The 23,530-nt window shown below is 42.3% G+C and overlaps 1 protein-coding gene across 6 annotated transcripts in view; it reads left to right on the top strand.

The window, feature by feature from the left end:
- The window catches only part of TSPAN5 (tetraspanin 5), a 137,636-nt gene that overhangs the window by 30,851 nt on the left and 83,255 nt on the right, over positions 1-23,530 (top strand). For 4 of the 6 annotated variants that reach the window (XM_038400669.2, XM_038400663.2, XM_043513664.1 and 1 more), the window contains 2 exons: positions 3,237-3,401; positions 3,494-3,547. The exons of the other annotated variants lie outside the window; for them this stretch is intronic. In XM_038400669.2, the coding sequence (XP_038256597.1) occupies positions 3,309-3,401; positions 3,494-3,547 (147 nt within the window). In that variant the 5' untranslated portion in view covers positions 3,237-3,308. The remainder of the gene's footprint in view (positions 1-3,236; positions 3,402-3,493; positions 3,548-23,530) is intronic. 6 annotated transcript variants of the gene reach the window in all.

Raw genomic sequence — 23,530 nt, 5'->3', positions numbered from 1 at the left:
ATACAGATCACCACAAGTGTAAAGTATCTTCAGACAGAAACTAGGGGGCCATATAGAAGGTATCTCTGAAATGTTGGTGAAATTGACAAAGCAACATAGAAACTCTCTCTGGAATTTTATAGTTCACACTTCGTGGAAATGTAGGCAGCTGTGGTGTGTCTGGAAATAAGTTAAGAACTAGTAAACTAAACTTTAAGGTTGAGGGGTGGATGTGGGGTGGGGACTGATCAAGAACAGGATAAGAGCAACTTTTAGAAAGCAATGAGAAGTTGATATACCCAATATTTGTGAGCTGACATGAAATATTTGTTTTGAAATTGAATTATACTTACATGCAGATTTAATAAACATCACCTTTTGGCTTTCATTGTGGGGGTCATAAGTTTTTTGTGCAGATCTTTTGCTGGATGATTTCATTTCCTCATGTCCTTAGGGACAATCAGAAGTGCGTATCTTAACAATGTGTCCTTCTGAACTTTTGGCATACTTTACACTTGTGTTATTATGTGGGAGTGGGGTGGAGGAAACAGACATATATATCTGTATCCTCTTGCTCTTCCTGTATTCATGTTTTAAACAAAATCCCAGAGTTCAGGAGGGCGTGTCTGTCTGTCTTCCAGGTTCAAAGCCTTTTTTGCAGGTTAGAGAATCAGCAAGTGAAAACATTCAAACACAAGAAATGCTTGGTGAGCTGTAATTATAAACATCAGTGTGGCAATGAGCAAAGATTGTTCCTCTGTCTGGTGTAAAAACAGTGCAATAAGTAGTCTGAGCTTCGGAGAATCTGCATTCCTACTCCGAAGCATGGTTGCAGTGTTTTGTCATTACTCTCTCTCTAATTCGTGTACACCAAAGTGAATGCAGTACTTATATAGCAGTTCAGAGCCAGAGAGAGCGAGCATCACTACATCGTGTAACTAATCTGTAAAATTATACTAGTATATTTAGGTTGATTGTTAACGTTGTCAGCCTGATTTGAGTCTATCCTTTTTAAAACCTTGGGTTTTTCCCCTCCTTCTCTGTAGTGGTAAACATTCTCTCCTATGACTTCAAAACGGACTAATTGTGGGATTTTTCTTTGCCTTCCTGACAGCAGTTATACTGAATTTAGAACTTAGGGTGCCTTGATTTGGTAGCTGATGTCATATGCCTCTTAACATCAATGATGCAGGTATTACATTAAATTAGCACTCTGTGGCATAAATACTTCTGCTTCTCTCCCTAGCCTATTGTTCTAACTTTAGGCCAAGTATAAAAATGAAGAACCAGCAGTTAACAATCGTCTCTTGCATTGACACAGCCCGATTCTCCTCTCTTACACCTATATAACTCCACTGTAATTAGTGGAATTACTCCTCTTTTATACCAGTCTGTGATAATTTGGAGACACATTTGTTTTTTATTGTAGACTGAAACCCACTCGCCCTTACTTGGCCTCTTTCCATTTTTCATGCAGGCTGGTAAGCAACTGCTTGTGTATTTGACGGCAATGTTACATCCCGGTCGTCGGAGGGTGTTTATTGCTCAGAGTATTTTGATCTCTTTCATTTCCACTCCTTGGTGCTTTGCTCTGAGATAGCCCTACTGCAGTGCTCTAACTACTTGTCCTCCTCTGTGCTTTTAGAAGTCAGTTGCTCCTATGGATTCTACAGACTGAATAGATGAGCACAGTGGGAACTGGAGCAGAATATTTGGTGGGGTATTTGACAAAAAGAATCAGGGTTTTTATTATTTGCTGTACTTCACCGTGTGTGTTGTAACCCTTCTCTCAAACACTACAGAGATATGAGGGGTTTATATAACTATCTAGCTAGATAGCAGAAACATTAGTCATTAGTATATTATTTTAGCATTAAAACAATCTTCCATTTCCACACTTGTAACCTGATCTTTTAACCTATTCTAAGCCAGCACTAAGCTGTGCAACAGCATTGTCGAGGAAGATAATTATTTCTGCCATAACTGCCCCAAATCCAATTGCATGCAGCAAATGCAAGCCACAAATCATCATAAATGATCCTGCACACCAGTGAGTGAAATATGACTGGTGTAACCTACTTCATTTGCATATTAAATGTGCTAGACATTTTTATGGTTTTTTTTTCTTGTTTCCTAGGAAACCAATGCTGGGGTCTAGTAGAGAACAGTAATTGCATGGAGGGTGCTGCATGTCTGAAGCTTTGTTCTTTTGTAGACAGGAGGCTATAAAAGGGGAAAGGGCTGGAATTTTAAGAATATCTTTAACAAAAAGTAGGACAAGGGTGTACATATTTTATGCTAATGAACTAAGTTTCCAACATTTCGTACAAAAATGCTCCAAATATCAAACAAGAATATTTATAATGTAGTAGGTCATTTGGGTATGACTTGTACAAAGGGTCATTTCAAGGCACTACTAAAGAAACTGAATGCAAATGAACATGAAGATGGCTAGTCTATTTTCATTGTCCTTGCTGAATGCATGCAACAACAGCGGTATTTGTTATTGGGTGAATTAGACATAGTGAAATGGAGAATGTTGTCAGAAGACTGAGCATGTAAGTAGGAGAGGGAAACTAGAGGGAAACAGAAGTTAAATTAGTGGTAAATCTCGGGAGAGAGAAGTGGAGATTTCAAGAGAATTAAGTACATTTAGGGAGAGAGTAAGACAGTTGTGACCCTTCATATAGTGGTGGGGTATGGGGGGAAGAGAGGGAGAGGAGGAGAAGGGCATGAGAGAAGCCTGTAGCTTTGTAATTATGCTGTGCAACTCATTTAAAAGCAACCTCTTAGCTTTGCCTGAACTACAGAATTTTACCATTGGGGCTTGCATGTAGTAATGTGTGAGGACGTGATAAAAGTGCTGCAGAGCCTATCTCACAAGTCTTGGTGCAGTTTCCTGGAGCAAGTGCTTAATACCTATGGTATAGAGAACATATGACTGCACCTGTTCTTGTTCTTGGTTTGTTCCAATGGATGCTTTGACCTGCATGAAGAGCCAGGCATACATTGTGAGATTCAGGAGCTTCTGCTAAGCCTTCTTGCTTGCTCTGAAGATGCCATGGTGAAGAGTTGCAAGCCACTGCCTGAATGATTCTAGGGCTGGAGGTTATTGTGAAGAGCTCTGCTTGTGGGGGGAAGTGGTGCTCGAGGAGGTAAGGAGCTTTATTGATATGTCTTTTATTTGATATGTTGTTGTTCTTGGCTGTTTCGCTGACATAGCTTCCCCCCCGCCCCCTTCTTCTCATCCCATGCAGAGTACTGAGAACAGAATGGTGTGGGCCTAAGTTTGGCGGGATAAGATCCAAGCCAGGTAGCTCCACAAAACCATGCCAGTTTCTTCCCCCACCTCCTGCACTGATGGCCCTGTGGGAATTACAGACAGTGAAGAGCCCCACTGGGTTATGGGCAGGCATGGGGAGGTAAGTAGAACTAGAGGATGTACCTGGGAATGGGTTAATCCCGTTAAGTTTCAATGTTGGTTGTTAATGATATTACTTTTTGTGTTTTCAAGGAATCTGGGAGAGGCAATTGTCTCACTCTGATGCAGACTTCAGGTCACCATAAGGTATTTGTGTATAACGCTTACTGTCCTTTCTCTAAGGCTTGTATTTCTCAGGAGCTGAAGACCTATTGTGCTCAAACAGGTCTATAGAAACATATGTATATTTAAAAACATTTTTATTATGAAGTAAAATTTCAGAAAGTTTTATTTGTAATATACAATAACAATTCTAAGGCTTTGAAATAAATTTCAATTTGCATGTAAAAGGACTCCATGTCTTGAATATTGGGGTGGAGGGAAGCGCAGGGCAGAGCAGAGGTCAGCCAAGAACTACCTTGTATGTGCCTGTGTTGCCATAACAGCTGCATGGTTTTACAGGTGACACAGCCATTAGCCTGATTACATTAAGGCTGAGGTAGGAGCATTGTAGGACTACATGCTAAGAGGACCATATACTCTGTTGGAGCAGCTGCACCAGCACTTGCTGACTAGCACAGTGTGGTGTAAGGTGAAAAGGTGGTGAACAGCGGGGTGTTTAGCTTTGCTCAGAGCAAGCGCAGTAACAACCGTCGTGTGAATGCCTGTGTGCTAATGCAACCATGTGAGTGTGGTGCATGTGCATGGATGTGTGTTGAGTTACAGACATACCAAGAGCTTGCAGTGGTGCTTAAAATGCCTTACAGCTGTGCAGCAGACAAGGCTTGAGAGGGATTTTTGCACAACAGTTCTGTGACTATAATTGATGGAAATCGTGGTGGGGAAAATTAACAGGATACAAAGCTTTAATTTATTTGCCATTAGCAACACAGCAAAGCCTCTTAAGCAAATATGAGGCGTACTTTTCTCCAGAGTTAAAGGTAATTAATTTATTTTAGTTTTTCACTCTCCAAGGCTTTGGAATCCATAAAGTGTTAGAAGTGAAATTTTTCTTTGTATTTGTGTTTAGTTCTCAAGGATGCAAAAGCCTGAGCAGCTGCCATTCAAGTGTCATCGTCGTAGCTCTATCTCCATCCCAATGCGTCGTTGCCCATGCTGTTCCTATCCTGTTTGACTTCTGAATAAAGACCCACTGAAACTGTGTGGTGATTTCCCCCCCCCCCCGTTCTTTTTGTTGGAGCATGGACCAATATCTGTTCTCTTATCCAGGCTTCGAACCCATGTTTATTAATAATTTATATTAAGCTATTGTCCAGAGGCCCCAAAGGGTGGGAGGGCATTGTGTTAGCTACTGTACAAATTCATAGTGAGAAACAGCCTAAATAGACAATGGATGGAAGGAAAGGGAACAGACTCAGAGAGAACTGAAGTGACTTATCAGGAAATCACACAGAGTGTCAGTGGCAAAGCGAGAAATAAAACCCCTATCTCTTGAATTTTAGTTCAGTGTACTTCGTTGCTAGACCACACAGCCTCTCAGTGAAAGAGACATTATCAATTTACTGCACTGCTTTCTCCTCCGTGAGGGCTTGGGTCTGTGTGCTATTATTATTCTACATGTTTCTTGTGGTAAATGCCATAATATAAGGTCTTGTGATACATTTCCCTCAGTCACTTGTGTATTTTGTGTGTGTGTGTGTGTGTGTGTGTGTGTGTGTGTGTGTGTGTGTTTAGTTTTAAAGTAAAAGTTACTAAGTGAGTCTAAGTAGAGAGGGTTACTAATCACCTTAATCTTTAGTTTTATCTAACTCTTGTAAAAGGCATTGGATTGACAGCCTAGGGTGCTGAATTCCTTTATTTATCCATAGAACAAATACAGTGTGGGTAGTGACACTGCAAACTTCTCTGTGCTGCTTTGCCAAGTCAATATATCAGATATTGCCCACTCGTTTATTTTTCCTAGAGAAGCGTGTGTCTCGTGAGGGAAAGTGGATTTTGAAATTGTTTAACCCAAATGATAAATTCCAAGTGATGTCAGATCCTATGAAATAGGTGTGGAAATAAATGATGTGGTAGATGCAGTGTGAGTTTTGTAATTAGCCTGTGCTGAGGCTGCTTTATTTCTCGGCCATGTGGTCGTGTGATTTTCTCAGCTGTTTGCTAATTGGCCAGTAGTTTTTGCCAGAGAGAGAGAGAGAGAGGCAATAGATTGGACTCTTCCATTGCTCCTGGATACTCAAGTAGCCATGGATGTGCAGAAAGAGAGAGAGAGAGAGAGGGAAAAAAAAAGGCTCCCATTTCTACCTATGCTTGCCTCGCAGACTATCCCATGTCCAGTCAATACTGTGTATTGAAATGAAACACTACGCGTTTCTGATTGTTTATGCAGCAACCTTTCTGTACTTAGAGCACATCACCCCAGTGCCTCCCTACACTGGCTTCCATAGAATGCAGAAATCAAATTTAAGGAGTCTGACCTCCTCTGAAAAGCCCTCCAAGGGACTGGTTCAAGTTGTGAAAGGGGCAGCCTTCCTCCATACAATCACGACCTCCCATGACAGCTGCATTTCATTGGAACAATGGAACTGTCAAGCTCAAGGGTAAGACTCTAGAGAGCAGGAGACAAAGCCCTCTCAGCAGCTAGCTCACACTGTACAACGTGCTACCAGAAGAGACCAGAATAACCACAAACTTCAGTGCCTTTGGCCCTGCTTTCATATAATACCACTCCCCAAAATTCCACTGTCTGGGGTTAGAGAGCAGGAAAACAATACATCTGTGTATGTTCATGTTACTGCATGCGTGGTTACCAGCATGAGGGCCACTATATGAAAACCTAGGTAGGTAAAATAGTATAAAATGTCTGTTACATTGCCTCAGCTAGTTGGATGGTGCTGGGCTGTCTAGTGGTGTAATAATATTCCGCTTGTGAATGAATGAGCCATTCATGAAAAGCTGGAGATTAAGTCAGTGTGTATCCGCTCCCCTCTACTGCTTCTTCCCCCCCACCCCCCCCCAAAAAAAGGGGTGTGTGGGAGTGAGGATTTTCTTCCTTGAAATGAGAATATTGTATTCAGTTATTAACAGCCATGGATTTCTACACACTGAAATGGTAGAAAAAGGGTAGCTGAGCATCTGGCAGGGAAGATCTAGGTTGCTCTTCCAACCTAGATTAATTTTAACCAGCATGGATAGTGACCATAGCAAATTTTGTGGCATGTCAACAGTAACAGTCTATACCAAGGGTACAGTAACTTACATTGTTACAAGCAACTGTATTCCCCCTCCACCCCCCCCAAAAAAAGAGTTTGAAACTGTTTCTGCCCTCTCACCCCCAAACAAATATACAAGGAGGTTTTAATTTAACCAAGTTCACATAGCAAGTTGGGTAGAATTGTGACTAGAACCTGTCTCCCGACTCCAAGTGAAGTGCCCTATTCTCTGGCTTACTGACTTACTGTTACAATTGCTCCAGCCTGAGTGAACGAGAGGGTAGGATTCATCCAGTTATTACCCATGAGCTACTATTTTTTTTTTTATGGTGCATGCCATTTACAACATCCAGTTATTAGCAGCCAGTGTAGAATCTCAGTAGTTTATAGTATGTTTACATTACTTGTGTAAAGAAGCATTTGATTGCACATACAATAATGCACAGACTCTAGGCTTACCGTACATGTTATGGAACACTGGATTAATCACTTAGGGCAAAATTTGTATCACTATGGAAACATCCATTGAAATGTGTTGGTGTTTTGTTTAAACAGATTATTACATAAAAAGAACATCTGGTTATTTTCTTGTGAACCAGTTTTTCTAGTAAAAGCCAAAAACCTGCAGAGGAGCTGCTGCCAAAATCTAGATGCTTTGTGTGTTAAGGAGGTACTCTAGGAGCTCCATAGTTAAGGTTGCATTGAGATTTGTACTAAGGTAGTATTAAAATTCCCCACATTTTACTCATTAATGATTTGAAACTAGTTTCCAAACTTAACACATTTAATGGCCCAATACATGTTTGGTCACATATATTTAGTGACTTTTTATCATAAGAAACCATTTCTAAATGAGCCCTTTTTGAAATTTCTCTGGAGGTGGTTGTGGGGTGTTTTTTGGAGGGGGATGGGACACTTCACTTCAGACTTCCCCCACACATTAATTCCCACAGCTTCTTCTAGATAAAGGCCACATCTTAAAGTTATAATCTAAACACAGTTTTTTCCTTGTTTTCTTCTAAACTGTTTTATCTCAGCAAGGAGAAGCCAACAGAATTGTCAAGTTCTGCTGGATACTTCCATATGATCATGTTGCTACTCTGCATACCTGAACCTCACTTCTGCTTCACATACACAAGGGTGATGATGGTGTATTTGTCTTTTTCTATGTGAGTTTGTTTGAGAGTGTAGTGATTGTCTTTTTTCACCCACATAGATGTTATACAAGTGTTTTAAGTGCACTGAATGAGCTGCATTGCATGTTATGATAGGCATGTGAAGGACACATGGATCTTAAAAGGGTGTTCGCAGAGGTGGGGGTGGGAGGGGAACTGATCCTCATAGCAGTGGGGAGATATGCCTGCTAGTTTTGTCTGCTGTTCTGGCAGGATGTGTTATCATTTTGAGTAGGTGGGTCTGGTCTGTGGGGAGGTTGCTTCTGATGATGTCGGGTTGGGGGGTGGGGGGGATGTTGTTTGAAGGCCAGAAAAGGGGGTTAAAGGAAAGATTTCTTTCAGGATTTGGTCCCAATCGAGTATGGGCTTTAATTGTTTAATGATACCCCATATAGGTTTCAGTATGAGGTGGTAGGTGACAACTTAGTTATGTGGTAGGAGGGTTTTTTGGTTTTGTTTTTCTCTGTATTGAATCAGGTTCTCTGGTGGTATTTGGGTGTCCCGTTCTATGATGCAATCCACTTCACTAAAGGAGTTCCTTTGTTTGGTGAAGGCAGTTTTAAGTATGTTAAGATGTGTATCCTGGACTTTCTCCTCAGAGCATGATCTATGGTATGAGAGTGGCTGGCTGTAGTGTAGATAATGGATTTATTGGTGTGTCGGGGTGGTTACTGGTTCTGTGAAGGTAAGTGTGGTGATCCATTGGCTTCTTGTAGGGTTCCATTGCTGAAGCTGACCATGGTGTCCAAGAAGATGATGTTGGTATGGGATGTTCCAGAGAGAGTTTCCTGGATGGGGGGGTGGTAGTGGTTGAAGATGTGGTGGAAATCTGTGGGAGTTTAGGTTGTCTGTCCAGAGGATAAAAATATCATTGATGTATCTAGCTATGCTGTCGGTTTTGTGCTGCATTTGCCCAGAAATTCTTCCTTAAGGTGGCCATGAGAAAGTTGTCATATTGGGGAGCCATCCTAATATCTTTGGCTGTTCCCATTTTTTTGGATTGAATGTAAAGTCGTTATGAGTGAGGATGAAATGGATGAGTTTGGGGTGGATATTTGAGGCAGGCAGTGATATCATCGTGGTGAGGGATGTCTGTGTATAAGGACATCCATGGTGGCAAGGATGGTGTTCTGGGGGAGGTTAATGTTGTGGAGTTTCTGGTGGCAGTCGGTTATGTCCTGGAGGAGACCGGTCCTTTGTCTGTGAGGGGTTTGAGGATGCTTTCCGTGACTCCCAATATTCCTTTAGTAAGAGTGCCATAGCCAGATATGATGGGTCTACCTAGGTTCCCTTGTTTGTGTCTCTTGCAAAGTACGTAAAAGGTCCTGGGGGCAGGTTTGTGGGGAATGTGGTTGTAGAGTTCCTATTTGGGGAAGGATTTGATGATATCCTTAAATTCCTGAGTGATTTGTGGTATGGGATTGTCTTTGTGGTGGGGACTGGAGTGTCTCTGCACAGTATTTATGACATTGAACAGTACATTGCACTGAAGTGCACAATCTTAACTGAATTCTTCATGTAGGAATAACACATGGGTGGGATTTTCAGAAGTGCCCAGTGTTGAAATTTGTGGGACTAAGGTGAGAGAATTTGCCCTTTAATCAACTTAAATCAATTTATAGGAACATCCATACATTCACTGGGCTTATGGCAAACTTCAGCCTGATGTGGAATGGCTGAGTGACTAAATGTTTTAGGGAGTGAGGACGGGGTAGAAGGCTTTTTAAATGGAAAATAATGATCAGCTGTAATGGTGCAAGCCTGCCATTGTTATAAAGCAGCTGGCTAGCCATTGTCAACTATTACTTCTTGCTGGCTAAACTAATAATAATAATGCTAATTCAAAATGGCTAAATTTTTAAATTAAAAAGGGGTTCTCTTCTTCAACAAGGTGATAATTTAGTGAATGTTTGGCAGACTTACCTGCTTGACACTATTTGAATGAAAGCATTACCTCTGTTTCCCTTTACGTGTATTTGTGGCATAACTGCTTAGTGTTAACTTGTCCTCACTTCCTTCCCCCAATCCCCCATTTAAATGCTAGATTACTTGCTGCAGGATTGTATAATTTTTTTCCCTCTTCAGTAAATTGCTTGTACAGTCTCTATAATTATACCGATGCATCCGATGAAGTGAGCTGTAGCTCACGAAAGCTTATGCTCTAATAAATTTGTTAGTCTCTAAGGTGCCACAAGTACTCCTTTTCTTTTTATAATTATACCATTGGCTTCCTTTCATTGTTGCATGTTTTGTTTCCATAGATCTGCAGTTCTACGCACCATGTAAACCTCTGTAGTTCAGCATTGTTCTACAACCTGTTTTTGAGCTTCTCGCACACAGTTGCTTTAGGACTTGCACTTTTTTATTGTTGTACACTAAATATAACTAGGGGAGTTGAATGGCTGACCTTCAGAGCAGCATGTGTCTTTCCTTTTCTGTAATTCTCTAGGAAACCTTTTTAAAGGGCCGCATCATTTCTGATCGTTAATAACGTTGGTAGCTGTGCAACATAAAATAAGGGCAGTTGAACTTCTTGCTTAAGGGGATATGAACTGAAAGATGGTCAGGAAGAAAGTCTCCATACAGCATTGTGCTTGGCCAGCTGTATTAATGGGGAGCAGGGTAGTGTAGTTTTTCCTCCTCTGAAGCAAAGAGATAAATGACTAGGTGAACCAGTGTTTTAAAAAGCATAGGTTTCTATAATTTAGTTAAAAAAAAAACCTTGATTACAGTTGTTGAGAGTAACTTGCCCTGCATGTGTACACAAAAAGGTGAGATAATTTGAGTCCACCTCCCCCAAAGTAAAATATAGCCCCAGACACACACAGCCAATATCAAACTAATATTGTATTAGACCGTAGTCGGTTTCCAGTAATTTAATATATTGACTCTGTTAGTCACTTGAAGGTCTAAGGTGGGTTTCTGAGCAGCAGCACAGTTCTCAAACCATCTCCTGTTTTATAAACGTGCATGATGCATACAACATATGTTCTTTATGTGGGAAAGCTGAGAGGAAGGTAGCTTAGAGGTACAGAGTATGACATGGTGCACAGAAAACTTACTAATGCTTGAGAGAATACCACATCTGAGTCTATTAATCTAAAAGGCTTTGTTCTAACAGTGCTACAAGAATAAACTGATAAATAGTGGATTTTGTTTTGTAAGTATTCTTTCTGGGTTCATCCGTTTCAGCACTTGCTTGATCAACTCTACTCCATGTCTCCTGTCCCCTTTTTAGTGGCTTGTCTCCACTTGTAGAATTTTGGCATGTTCAAGAAGTGGGAGATGGAAGGGTGTGTTGGAAATATTCTTCCAATGCTAATTCATCTGTGACCTGGTTGCCTCTTTGGATATGGGGCAGGTGGCCCCACCTGCAGTATAATTGCTCATCTCCCACTCTCTAGCCCTCCTGCTGTCCTCTGTAATCTTTTCCAAAGCCATGTATAATTAGAGTAAAGAGCACTACTTGGGAGGGTTGTGGGGAAGGTATCATTTTATTTTCATTCCCAAAGAGTTAGTTGGTCTGATTTGAGGCGTGGGATCTTTGTGGGTTTACGTATGCTCACAAAAGCAGGACTTCTGGTATGTTTGATGTTGCCAGGTAATACTGTATTTCAGTGCTAGCATGACTCCTAAAGTTGTTTTCAGCTATGCATTAGGAAAGGGATAGATAATAAGACAGAAAATATCCTAATGCTGCTATATAAATCCATGGTACATTCACACCTTGAATACTGCGTGCAGTTCTGGTCACCCCATCTGAAACAAGATGTATTAGAAAGAATTGGAGAAAAGTACAGAGAAGAGCAACAAAAGTGATTAAGGGCGTGGAACAGCTTCTGAATGAGGTGAGATTAAAAAGACTGCGGCTGTTCAGCTTGGAAAAGAGATGACTAAGGGGGGATGTGAGAGAGGTCTATATAATCATGAATGGGGGGCAGAAAGTGAATAGGGAAGTGTTATTGACCCCTATGCATTACACAGGAAGCAGGGGTCACTTGATGAAATGTACAGACAGCAGGTTTAAAACACAAGGAATTACTTCCTCACACAATGCACTATTGCATTGTAGAACTCGTTGCCAGAGGATGTTATGAAGGCCAAAAGTATAACCAGGCTAAAAAAATATTTAGGTAAGTTCATAGAGGATAGGACCATCAATGGCTATTAGCCAACACTATCAGGGACACAACCCCATGCGCCACGTGTTCTTCTCACTGCCAGAAGCTGGGACTGGGAGATTGGGGGTTGCTTACTTGATAATTGTCCTGTTCTGTTCATTCCGTCTGAGTTAAGGTGGATCCTTGGTCTGACCTAGTATGGCTGTTCTTATGTAATATTAAAAGCTCCACATTTTTAGATGAAATCTATCAGGAAATCTGGGTATGAGTGCTTTTTAAACCCTATTGAGAGGGCTGAGAGCCAAAGTAGTCATTTTTTGGCTTGGGATGTTCCACGTCAAGGAGAAATACACTCCACCCTCAATTATACCACCCTTAGAGAGACAAAGCCATTGGGAGTTCAGCAAACGGATGCTAGTATAACTTACACACTATTAAAATAGACAGTGAAATAATGTCAAGGGGCAAGAAAGGAATTCAGGTTAAAGCTCGCCCACCTTTCTCTGATACGATTCACTCTTGTCAGACTTGTTATTTTGACAATGCTGTTGGATACATAAGCTAACTTTTCTCTACTTGGACACACCTAGTGGAATGAAAACAATCCTTTTGAACAGTGCATTGCTTAAACACATTACTACTTTGTAATGATTTTGAATATGCTTGCTTTAATGATACCCCCTCTTGGCCTTCTGTTTTATTGAACGAGGTGCATTGTTTATACCAGCGTTTAGGGTGGGGGGTTTCAAAAGAGCCTAATTTAGCATTGACTTTCAATGTGATTTATGCTTCTGAATCTCTTAGATGTTTTTGAAAATCCCATCCTAGAATGTCTGGGTTTTTTTGTTTTGTTTTATATGCATATAGGAACCTTTTCTAAGGTAAATGAGGGTTAAGTAAGTTACACATCTGTTCGATACAGTAGTAATTACCTGCATCATTACTCAGTTGAGTGACTCATTAGGGCAGGATGTGGAGAAACGGTTTGATGTCATAAACAAATTGTTTATTGGTCAGCTTGTTTGGGAGTCTTAAAAAGGGAGAAGGCATCTTTCAATTTACTCTTAATATGCAGGATTAATACAAAGTGGGTTTAGGAGCACTAATGGGTAAACAGTGAGCGCTACAAACATAACTTTCTCTTTAGGTACTGTACTTATATGGCCCCATCACCTCATTACATGAGCACGTGCTAAGTATATTATTTTAATAAAGGGTGAATCTTCTAGGGCAGCACAGGGAGGATGAACTTTGAAATTTCTGAGAGAGTTGGGTTAATGCCTGCTGAAGGAAAGGGTAGAAAGGCAGGTTAAGTGAATGGAAATCCCACACCTGAAGAATATAGATTGAAATCTAAACTACGTTAGGTGAAGTGCAAACTTGAAGTCAAAAGGTGACCTGAAGAACAAATAAAGGTAAATATTTTTAGAAAGTTAAAAACTAGAAGACTGCATATGTGACAGTTGATCCCCATGTGCCACCAAAGAGACAGGGCGGAATTAAGAAGGATGAGGGTAAGAGAAGAGAAATTTTGAAATGAATTTGTTTCCATTCATTTTTATTCCAAAGGCATTTTTTAATGGGAAATCAGATTATCTTTGGCAGAGATTGAAGTCTTCAAGGAGCAAGTTGGGGCACAAATTGAAAAACTCAAGATCAGTAAATCACCAGCACTGGATGCTTAACTGAAGGAAGTAACGTATAGAAACAGTGTAAATTCTGATGAGAAATGCATTAGGCCCTTAGAAACAGCTACTGCTTTCAAGGAGTGGAAAGCCACTACAATGGTTCCTCTCTTTAAAATAGGAGCCAAGGGACATGCTGAGGCTCACCACAGTGTAGTCTCACTTTGGCCCTGGGATCCAGTCACAGGGAGGTATTTTAAACTTTGGTATCGCTTATGTGCCAACAATCTGCCATGTAAAGAAGGTACAGTTAGCATTTTATTATAGTGTCACTGCACTGACAAACCAAATACCTTAGAAATCCAAGCCACTAAAATGAAGGCCCGGTTTAAAAAGGGGGGGTGGGAAAGGAACGTAATTGGTCAGACCACCATAGTGTCTGCTCTGATGTGTCGAGGGTGGGAAAGCTAATAAAATATTATCTAAAGGTGACCTGGTGAACATAGTTTACTTGGCTTCTCAGAAAGCTTTTGACAAAGTCTTTCTGCAAATTGCAGTTAAAGAAAATAATGAATCATGGTGTGAGGAACAAAAGCTTGTTTTAAAATCTCATTCTGTAAATGGATACAGAAGCCTGATAAATGGCTTTTCCAGGGAAGTGGGAGAGGTGAATACTTTGGTGCCACATGGCTTTGTTTTGGCATCAGTGTTTAGTATATTTACTAATTTAGAGGAAGGGATAGCAAGCTGGTAGGTTTGATTAGTAAACAGTAAGAAGAATTATGAAAACGATCAGATTTAAATCCCTCAACAGGATTGGGCAGTATAATTTCAGATGAAATTTAATTGAGAATAAGATAATTCTAGAGTGACCGGATAGAAAGTGAAAAATCAGGACAGGTGGGGGGGAAATAGGAGCCTATATAAGAAAAAGCCCCAAATATCAGGGCTGTCCCTATAAAATTGGGACATCTGGTCACCCTAGATAATACACAGGTTAAAACCTAGTAAGATAATTTCATTGACTCTGAATTTGTAAGATGTCTTTGCACTGTGCAGAAGCAGCAGCTCAGCATTGGGTGCGTTACAAACGGAATAGCAAATACCTAAAACGCTTTGTTTTTCTATAGCATTCATGACTGGTACATCCACTGTCATGTTGAATGCAGAGTCCCTTTTTGGGACTTCACCTTTAACAGAGATTGAAGCAGTCTGGAGGTCTGCAATGCAGAAAGTTAAAGGCAGGGAGAGGATTTGAAACTAACCACTTACCCTGCCCCAAAAAACCAAAACAACCAAAACTAAAAACCTGCCCCTAGGTTTACTGTACCTGGAAAAAGAGGAAGAATTAGAGATGGAAGTGCAGTGTGGGGTACTAAGAAGGGTTCACAAGCAACTGATCAGTCGCTCCTTTCCACGCTGCCCTATAGTATGAGAACAAAGGGTCTCTTGTGGCCAAATCTCGCTACTCGGAGCACAGCCTGAATTAAGTGGGTTGATGTCTGGAGAATTCCCTGGGGGAAGGCATCCACACAGCTCAAGGAACAGAGCTGCAGGAGAGTCACTCTGCTGCTGCTTCTGCCACCTCAGAGCTGCAGCCACCCCGGAGATTCCGCTGCTCCTTTTCCCCACTTCCTGAGCAATGGATCCAAGTAATTCTGTGAACCTGTCAACTCCTGTTACTCCCCCAGTTTGCCCATCCACAACTCGCATTCCCCCACCATATGTTGGGAGCAGAGTTCCCACGGTGTGTATTTCCTGACATCCTGGCTCCCTCTATCCACATGCAGTTGGAACCCTGTGTGTTTTGATCATTAGTAACATCTGTAATTGCATTAACTAAGCATAATCAAATCGCCAGGGCTTATGCTGATCTCGTGCAGGGTCAGAAAGGATGTTGCCCCTCAACCTTCTCCTCACTCCCTTATGTAAAATATTGCACAAAAAAGGGAAGGAATGGTGGTGGTTTGCTTTCTTCTGAAGCATTACGTACTAGTCAGTATTGGAGGCAGTTTTCAGGTTCGGACTGAAATAGGATGTGCTACATTGTATCAACCTATATTAAATAGGGATAGCTATACCTGTTCTCCATTATAATATTAAGGGCCTACAAGTGTTTCCACTATAACCCTCTAATTCCCAGGGTTTATCAATTGCTTTTAATGTGTGTTAAGGGGCTGAAATATAGCATCCAACGTTTTTGCGCAGAAGCATTTTTTCCAAAGCAATTAATTCTGTTTGTTATGAAGACAGTCTGCTTAGTTTATATGATTTTATTTTTAAAAAGTTCAAGATGATATTTTGTATTCATAATTAAAAAATGGGTTTGATGCAAAAATGGTTTATTTTAAAATGGAACTAAATTGAGTTTATTTACTTCAAAATGTGGTTACTATATGCAAAAATAACTACTGTTTGTAGAAATTCTGCTTTCTAAAGACACTTGCTAAAAATGACATTTAAAAAAATTACCTTTAAAGTGTCTTGGTAGTTATGCTCTATCACATCAACTGTCATGCCCTTAAAGTTGCTTTTCTTCCTAAAATAGGGGTTTTTTCAATTTTTGTTTTAAAAGTATAAACTTACTTACAAATGATGAAAGTTTGGTATAACCTGACAAGACAGAAAACGCAGAGTTTGGGCTGATATTCCATTCTTATTAACTGGATTATGCAAAAAAAAAAATCACAGTAGATAGGCTAAATAGTATTGTTCATGTCTAGGACTGTTGAACTATATGTTGCATGCAGATGTGGATTATTGTTAATTTTCTATTTTTTGGTGGGCTTAGCAAGTCCTTTGATGTGAGTCTTGTGTTCAGTGCAGGTTTATGTTAACGGTGTATTTAAACTATTAACGTTTCTTAAAAAAGCTCCTTGCTGTGTGATGATGAAAAAACAAGGCAAATTGTAGCTTCAGACTTGAGTAGAATAAAACAAACCTTGGAATTTCTGCTCTCTATTCCCACAAGAATCCGTGCCTCTTGCTTAGCACTCCTTTCCCCCTTGTTTTTCTCCAGTCGGTTCTGTTCCAGTTCTCCCTCTCCCATTATCCAGATCTGTATCCTTTCCCCTCCAGGACTGTGTCTCAGTCACCAGCTATGTACTGAGCTCTTTAACATCATTATTTTTTAGTCATAACTACAATAGTGATCTGAATATTCTTATTGTAACATTACCTCTAGACTCTGCAATAGGCATGTTTCACAAGAACTGCTTCATGAGACAGTTACAATTTACTCCTACTTCCAAATTACATTTCTTGATTTCAAGATATCAGAGTTCAGTATATGGGTACATGCAATGTAACCTTATACTTGCTTGGTTCTGTCATCTTTCTGCTAAGGCAGTGAATAGATCAGACTGCCTTTCTGTCTGACAATCCCTTTACCCACCAACCGCTTGGAAGGTGTTAAATATAAACAGAAATTCAAATTGAACAACAACTGACACTTCAGATCATAACTGTTCATTAGAGGAAAGCTGCAGTGAAGTGTTGGGCATAGAATGTTGGGACCAGATTATCAAAAGAGGTTTGCACCCACGAGCTTCTATGTAGGCACTTAGATGAGTGGTCAGATTTTCAAAGGAAGCTGCTGGGTGTTGAATGCTTTTGAAAATCTGGTCACAATATGGATGCTGAGCACTCTTGAAGTCTGACACTTAATTCTTCTATTCATGTCATTGGGAAAATATAATATAGATGTTGTAGCACGTAAGCTGGACAAGTGTATGTGAATCTACCGCACCAGTTAATGAAAACAACGTATGTTTTGTTTTTTGAGGATTTACAGATGTATGGAGACCCATAGGCTAATTATGCAACAGCCAAAATTTTCTGAACAAATACTTTAGATTGTCTCATAAGTAGCAAGTCACTTGCTAGCATGTTCATACTCTCCACTCTCCCTCCCTCCATGGAGGAAAGCAGATGTTCCTTCTCTTCCTCTCTCTGTGTAGGACCTTTTCACAAGGGATTCGTTTCCTCTGGGGAAATGAGTTTCCCCTGTGTTATTTTCCAGGAATTTGCACTTGGAATGGAGTGCAGTAAGTGGGTTCTACTCCCCTGACTGCAGAGGCTTTCATCCAATATTTACCCCAGCACCTCACCCACTCCTTCAGCTAATGGCTTTGCTGCCCAATGGGCTTGGGATGTTCCAGCAGATTCTACAAGGCAGTTCTTGGCACCTGACCGTTGGCTAGTCAGCCCGTGAGACAGCAGAAGAGCACTTTTTGAACCATCACTGACAGTCTGCTCCCCAGTCTGAACCAGCATCAAGATGCAATGCCTGCCAGTGAATAAAGTTTCCAAAGGGCTTCAGTGAAGGACTTAGCACCAGTATCCATTCTCTCCTCTAGACTATACCTACCCCTCTCAATATCCAGGGACAGTCACACTTGCACTTCATGTACTTTCTGTGCTGGACTGGTAACTCATTAACTGCCTTGAATCTGATTGGTAAAGGGAAGGGAAGTATTTGTCTGTGCCTCTGTGAGAGCCAAGACTTGATAGTTCCCTTAATGCCACAGGTCCCTCCCAGACTTGCATGTTCTAATAAAGATGGCAGAGCTAATGAGAAAGCTTTTCTAGTGTGACGGGGCAAGGCCAGATGGCTATGGAAGAGTAGTGGGAGATAGATATATTAGCTCCAGGCTAAACAAATCCCTGGTACCAGGATAAGTGAAATGGCAGCTGCTCCAAGTCAATTAAGACACCTGCGGCCAATTAAGAACTTTCCAGAAGGCAGGGAGAAGGCTAGGTTGATTGGGACACCTGAAGCCAATCAGGGGCTGGCTGAAACTAGTTAAAAGCCTCCCAGTCAGTCAGGTGGGTGTGCATGTCAGGAGCTGTGGGAGGAAGTTGTGCTGTTGGAGAGGCTGAGTAGTTTATACCATATCGGGCACAAGGAAGGAGGCCTTGAGGTAAGGGCGAAGTGGAGCTTGAGGAAGTGAGGGCTGCTGTGGGGGAAGTAGCCCAGGGAATTGTATGTGTCATGTTTCTAAAAGGTCAGCTACCATAGCTGATACTATTAGGATCCCTGGGCTGGAGCCCAGAGTAGAGGGTGGGCCTGGGCTCCCCCCCCACCTTTGTCCCCCTGTTTAATCACTGAGAGTGAGAGACAACAGAGACTGTGCAAGGAAGGATAACTTCTCCTCACCTCCCTCACTGGCTTATGATGAAAATGGTTCATAGACTGTGACTTTTGTCTCTAGAGAAAGAGGGGTTTTCTGGAGGGTCACAGTGAGCCTCTGAGGCTAGTGAAATCTGCCAGGAAACGCGGGACCCACGGACGCAAGGACAGAGCTTTGTCACAACTGGTGTCAGAAGTGGAATTTCGTTCACAGCGTGGCGGAAAAAAGAGGCTTTAAAAAAAAAAGTGTACTAGGGGGTTTGGATTTTTTTTTTTGGTTTGTTTTTTGTTTGTTTGCTTTGTACCACAATGGAGGAGGTGGTAAGAGCTCCGGTACAAGCCACGGCAACCCAGTAGGAGGCCACCCAGGTTCAGGCAATGGCACAACAGGAGTCTATGTGGCTACAGCAGGAAACCAATCAATTATTGATGAGCCAGGCAACCCAAGATCATGCTCTCTTGAGAGAGGTGGTGGTGGACCAGCTGAAGATCCTCACTACCCAGGTCCAGGGGTCCGACGGGACGCAAACCCTGAGGGCCACTGGTTGTCTGCCAAAGATGACATCAAGAGATGACGTAGAGGCATATCTCCTCTCATTCGAAAGGACTGCTCAGCGTGAGGCGTGGCCCCAGGAGCAGTGGGACAGCATCCTCACCCCTTTTTTGTGTGGAGAGGCCGAGAAGAAATGTGATTTGCCTGCCACAGATGCCACTGACTATACCCGTCTGAAGGCAGAGATCCTAGCATGAGTAGGGGTAATGGCAGCGGTAAGGGCCCAGAGGTTCCATGAGTGGAAATACCGGGAGAACAAACCCCTGAGGTCCCAGCTATTCGACCTCATACACCTCGCACAGAAGTGGTTACAGCCCAAGGTGTGCAGGCCGGAGGAGATTTTGGAAATCCTGGTCATAGACCATTACATGCGGGGACTGCCGCCAGATCTCCACAAATGGGTAGGCCAGAACAATCCATCCACGTATGACGATTTGATAACACTGGTAGAAAGATGGATGACAGCCAGGGGACTGACCCAGCTACTCAAGGAAGGCCCCTTTCGAAGCAAGCACCCGACCCCAACCCTGGAAGGTTGGGCAGCCAAACCCCTGGGGAGTCCTAGGTGGAAGGGGGGGGCCCTGAAAACCAGCAGGGATCCCAGAAGGAAGGGATTGGCCTGAGTGGGGGGAGTCCCGGGACTAAACCCCCTAACCTCTGGGATAGGGGAGTGATTTAAAAGCAATTATAGATGTTATAGATTCATAGATACTAAGGTCAGAAGGGACCATTCTGATCATCTAGTCTGACCTCCTGCACAGCGCAGGCCACAGAATCTCACCCACCCACTCCTACGAAAAACCTCACTTATGTCTGAGCTATTGAAGTCCTTAAATCATGGTTTAAAGACTTCAAGGAGCAGAGAAGCCTCCCTCAAGTCAACCATGCCCCATGCTACAGAGGAAGGCGAAAAACCTCCAGGGCCTCTCCAATCTGCCCTGGAGGAAAATTTCTTCCCGACCCCAAATATGGCAATCAGCTAAACCCTGAGCATATGGGCAAGATTCACCAGCCAGATATTACAGAAAATTCTTTCCTGGGTAACTCAGATCCCATCCATCTAATATCCCATCTCAGGGGATTAGTCCTATTTACCCTGAATATTTAAAGACCAATTACTTACCAAAATCCCATTATCCCATCATACCATCTCCTCCATAAACTTATCGAGTAGAATCTTAAAGCCAGACAGATCTTTTGCCTCCACTGCTTCCCTTGGAAGGCTATTCCAAAACTTCACTCCTCTGATGGTTAGAAACCTTTGTCTAATTTCAAGTCTAAACTTCCTGGTGGCCAGTTTATACCCATTTGTTCTTGTGTCCACATTGGTGCTGAGTTTAAATAATTCCTCTCCCTCTCCTGTATTTATTCCTCTGATATATTTATAGAGAGCAATCATATCTCCTCTCAACCTTCTTTTAGTTAGGCTAAACAAGCCAAGCTCCTTAAGTCTCCTTTCATAAGACAAGTTTTCCATTCTTCGGATCATCCTAGTAGCCCTTCTCTGTACCTGCTCCAGTTTGAATTCATCCTTTTTGAACATGGGAGACCAGAACTGCACACAGTATTCTAGGTGAGGTCTCACCAGTGCCTTGTATAATGGTACTAAAACCTCCTTATCCCTACTGGAAATGCCTCTCCTGATGCATGCCAAAACCGCATTAGCTTTTTTCACAGCCATATCACATTGGCGGCTCATAGTCATCCTATGATCAACCAATACTCCAAGGTTCTTCTCCTCTTCCGTTACTTCTAATAGATGCGTCCCCAACTTATAACTAAAATTCTTGTTATTAATCCCTAAATGCATAACCTTACACTTCTCACTATTAAATTTCATCCTATTACTATTACTCCAGTTTACAAGGTCATCCAGATCCTCCTGTATAATATCCCGATCCTTCTCCGAATTGGCAATATCTCCCAGCTTTGTATCATCTGCAAACTTTATGAGCACACTCCCACTTTTTGTGCCAAGGTCAGTAATAAAAAGATTAAATAAGATTGGTCCCAAAACCGATCCCTGAGGAACTCCACTGGTAACCTCCCTCCAGCCTGACAGTTCGCCTTTCAGTAGGACCCGTTGCAGTCTCCCCTTTATCCAATTCCTTATCCACCTTTTGATGTTCATATTGATCCCCATCTTCTCCAATTTAACTAATAATTCCCCATGTGGTACGGTATCAAATGCCTTACTGAAATCTAGGTAAATTAGATCCACTGCATTTCCTTTATCTAAAAAATCTGTTACTTTTTCAAAAAAGATTAGGTTGGTTTGGCACGATCTACCTTTTGTAAAAACTATGTTGTATTTTGTCCCATTTACCATTGACTTCAATGTCCTTAACTAATTTCTCCTTCAAAATTTTTTCCAGGACCATGCATACTACAGATGTCAAACTAACTGGCCTGTAGTTACCCAGATCATTTTTTTTTTCCTTTCTTAAAAATAGGGACTATATTAGCAATTCTCCAATCATTCGGTAATACTCCGGAGTTTACAGATTCATTAAAAATTCTTGCTAATGGGCTTGCAATTTCAGGTGCCAATTCCTTTAATATTCTTGGATGAAGATTATCTGGGCCCCCCGATTTAGTCCCATTAAGCTGTTTCAGTTTTGCTTCTACCTCAGATATGGTAATATCTACCTCCATATTCTGATTCCCATTTGTCATGCTACCATTATCCCAAAATGGTATTTAGCCTTATTAAAGACTGAGGCAAAGTATTTGTTTAGATATTGGGCCATGCCTAGATTATCTTTAACCTCCACTCCATCCTCAGCGTTAAGCGGCCCCACTTCTTCTTTCTTAGTTTTCTTCTTATTTATATGGCTATAGAACCTTTTACTATTGGTTTTAATTCCCTTTGCAAGGTCCAACTCTACTCGACTTTTCGCCTGTCTCACTTTATCCCTACATGTTCTGACCTCAATTAGGTAGCTTTCCTTGCTGATCCCTCCCATCTTCCACTCCCTGTATGCTTTCTTATGCATGTGGGCAGTGGAGACACATAGCAGCACAGTGTTCCAGCACTGAGAAGCCTATGCAATGTAACTTGGGGGATTGGGAGGTCCCATGCTCCCTTATCCACCTCGCGGGGGTCGCATTAGCCCTGCATAATTGCACCAGGCCAGTGAGGATAAATGGAGCAGAGACTACAACGCTTGTGGACTCTGGGAGTGCTATCACCCTCATATCGGGTAAGCTGGTTTAAAAAAAAAAAAAAAAGTCTGCTGCTACAAGCCAAACGTGTAGCAGTGACGTGCATGCATGGGGCCGTGAGCCATTACCCCACCGTCCCAGTGGAGATAGAGGTTCAGGGAAACCCCATTAAGGTGACCATGGCCATAGTTCCTAAACTCCCATATCCTGTAGTCATTGGAAGGGACTATCCAGGGTTTGGTAATTTACTCCCCCCGGAGAGGCTGGAGGGAGGTGGGGACCCTGAGGACAGTGACTCGTCACTGGGGGAATGTCAATCCCCGATGTTCGCTGAGATTTCTCAGGATCTGTTCTCAGCCCCCCGAAAGACCCAGAAGACAAAAAAGGAGAGGAAGGCCACGAAGGCCTTGGGAACCCGGATCCTGACCCAGGGCCAGAAGACCTCCCTAGTAGACAGATGGACGCGAGCAGCCAACAGAGAAACTTCCACCACAGAAGGTGAGCCAGAAGCTGCCCCCAGCCATGACGGCGGCGAGCCATTGGAAGAAGCAGAAGCAAGCCCCTGGGAGCTTGGGCAGGTTAGTCCTGGGAGAGAGACTTTTGGGCGGGACCAGGCGGAGGATCCCAGATACGATAACGCCAGGAAAGAGGTGGCCGAGATTGATGGGATACCCGTGGATGGGAAGGTCCGGGGTCCCAGACCTTACTTTATAGTGAAGAAAGATCTCCTGTACCGTGGGGTGCAAATGCAGGAGCAAGAGATACAACAACTTCTGGTGCCACAAAAACATCAAAAGGCCATATTGAGTCTCGCCCACAGTCACCTGTTTGGAGGACACCTAGGGGTAGAGAAAACCCAGACATGGATCCTGCGGAGGTTCTTCTGGCCAGGAGTACATGAAGATGTCCGGCGATATTGCACCTCTTGTCCGGAGTGTCAGTTACATAGCCCTCGCCCGCACTTGCGGGCTCCTTTGATATCTCTTCCAATAATAGAGGTTCCTTTTGAACGGATAGTCATGGATCTGGTAGGGCCCCTAGAGAAGACAGCTCAGGGCCACCAACATGTGCTTGTTGTACTGGACTATGCAACCCGGTACCCGGAAGCTGTTCCCCTGCGCAACACAGCTTCCAAGACAATAGCTAAGGAGCTAGTACAGATCTTTGCCCGGGTTGGGCTACCCAAG

Source organism: Dermochelys coriacea, chromosome 4, assembly GCF_009764565.3.
Source record: "Dermochelys coriacea isolate rDerCor1 chromosome 4, rDerCor1.pri.v4, whole genome shotgun sequence".
Lineage (NCBI taxonomy): Eukaryota > Metazoa > Chordata > Testudines > Dermochelyidae > Dermochelys > Dermochelys coriacea.
The sequence above is the reverse complement of the archived record's forward strand: the minus strand, read 5'-3'. Positions and strand labels throughout refer to the sequence as shown.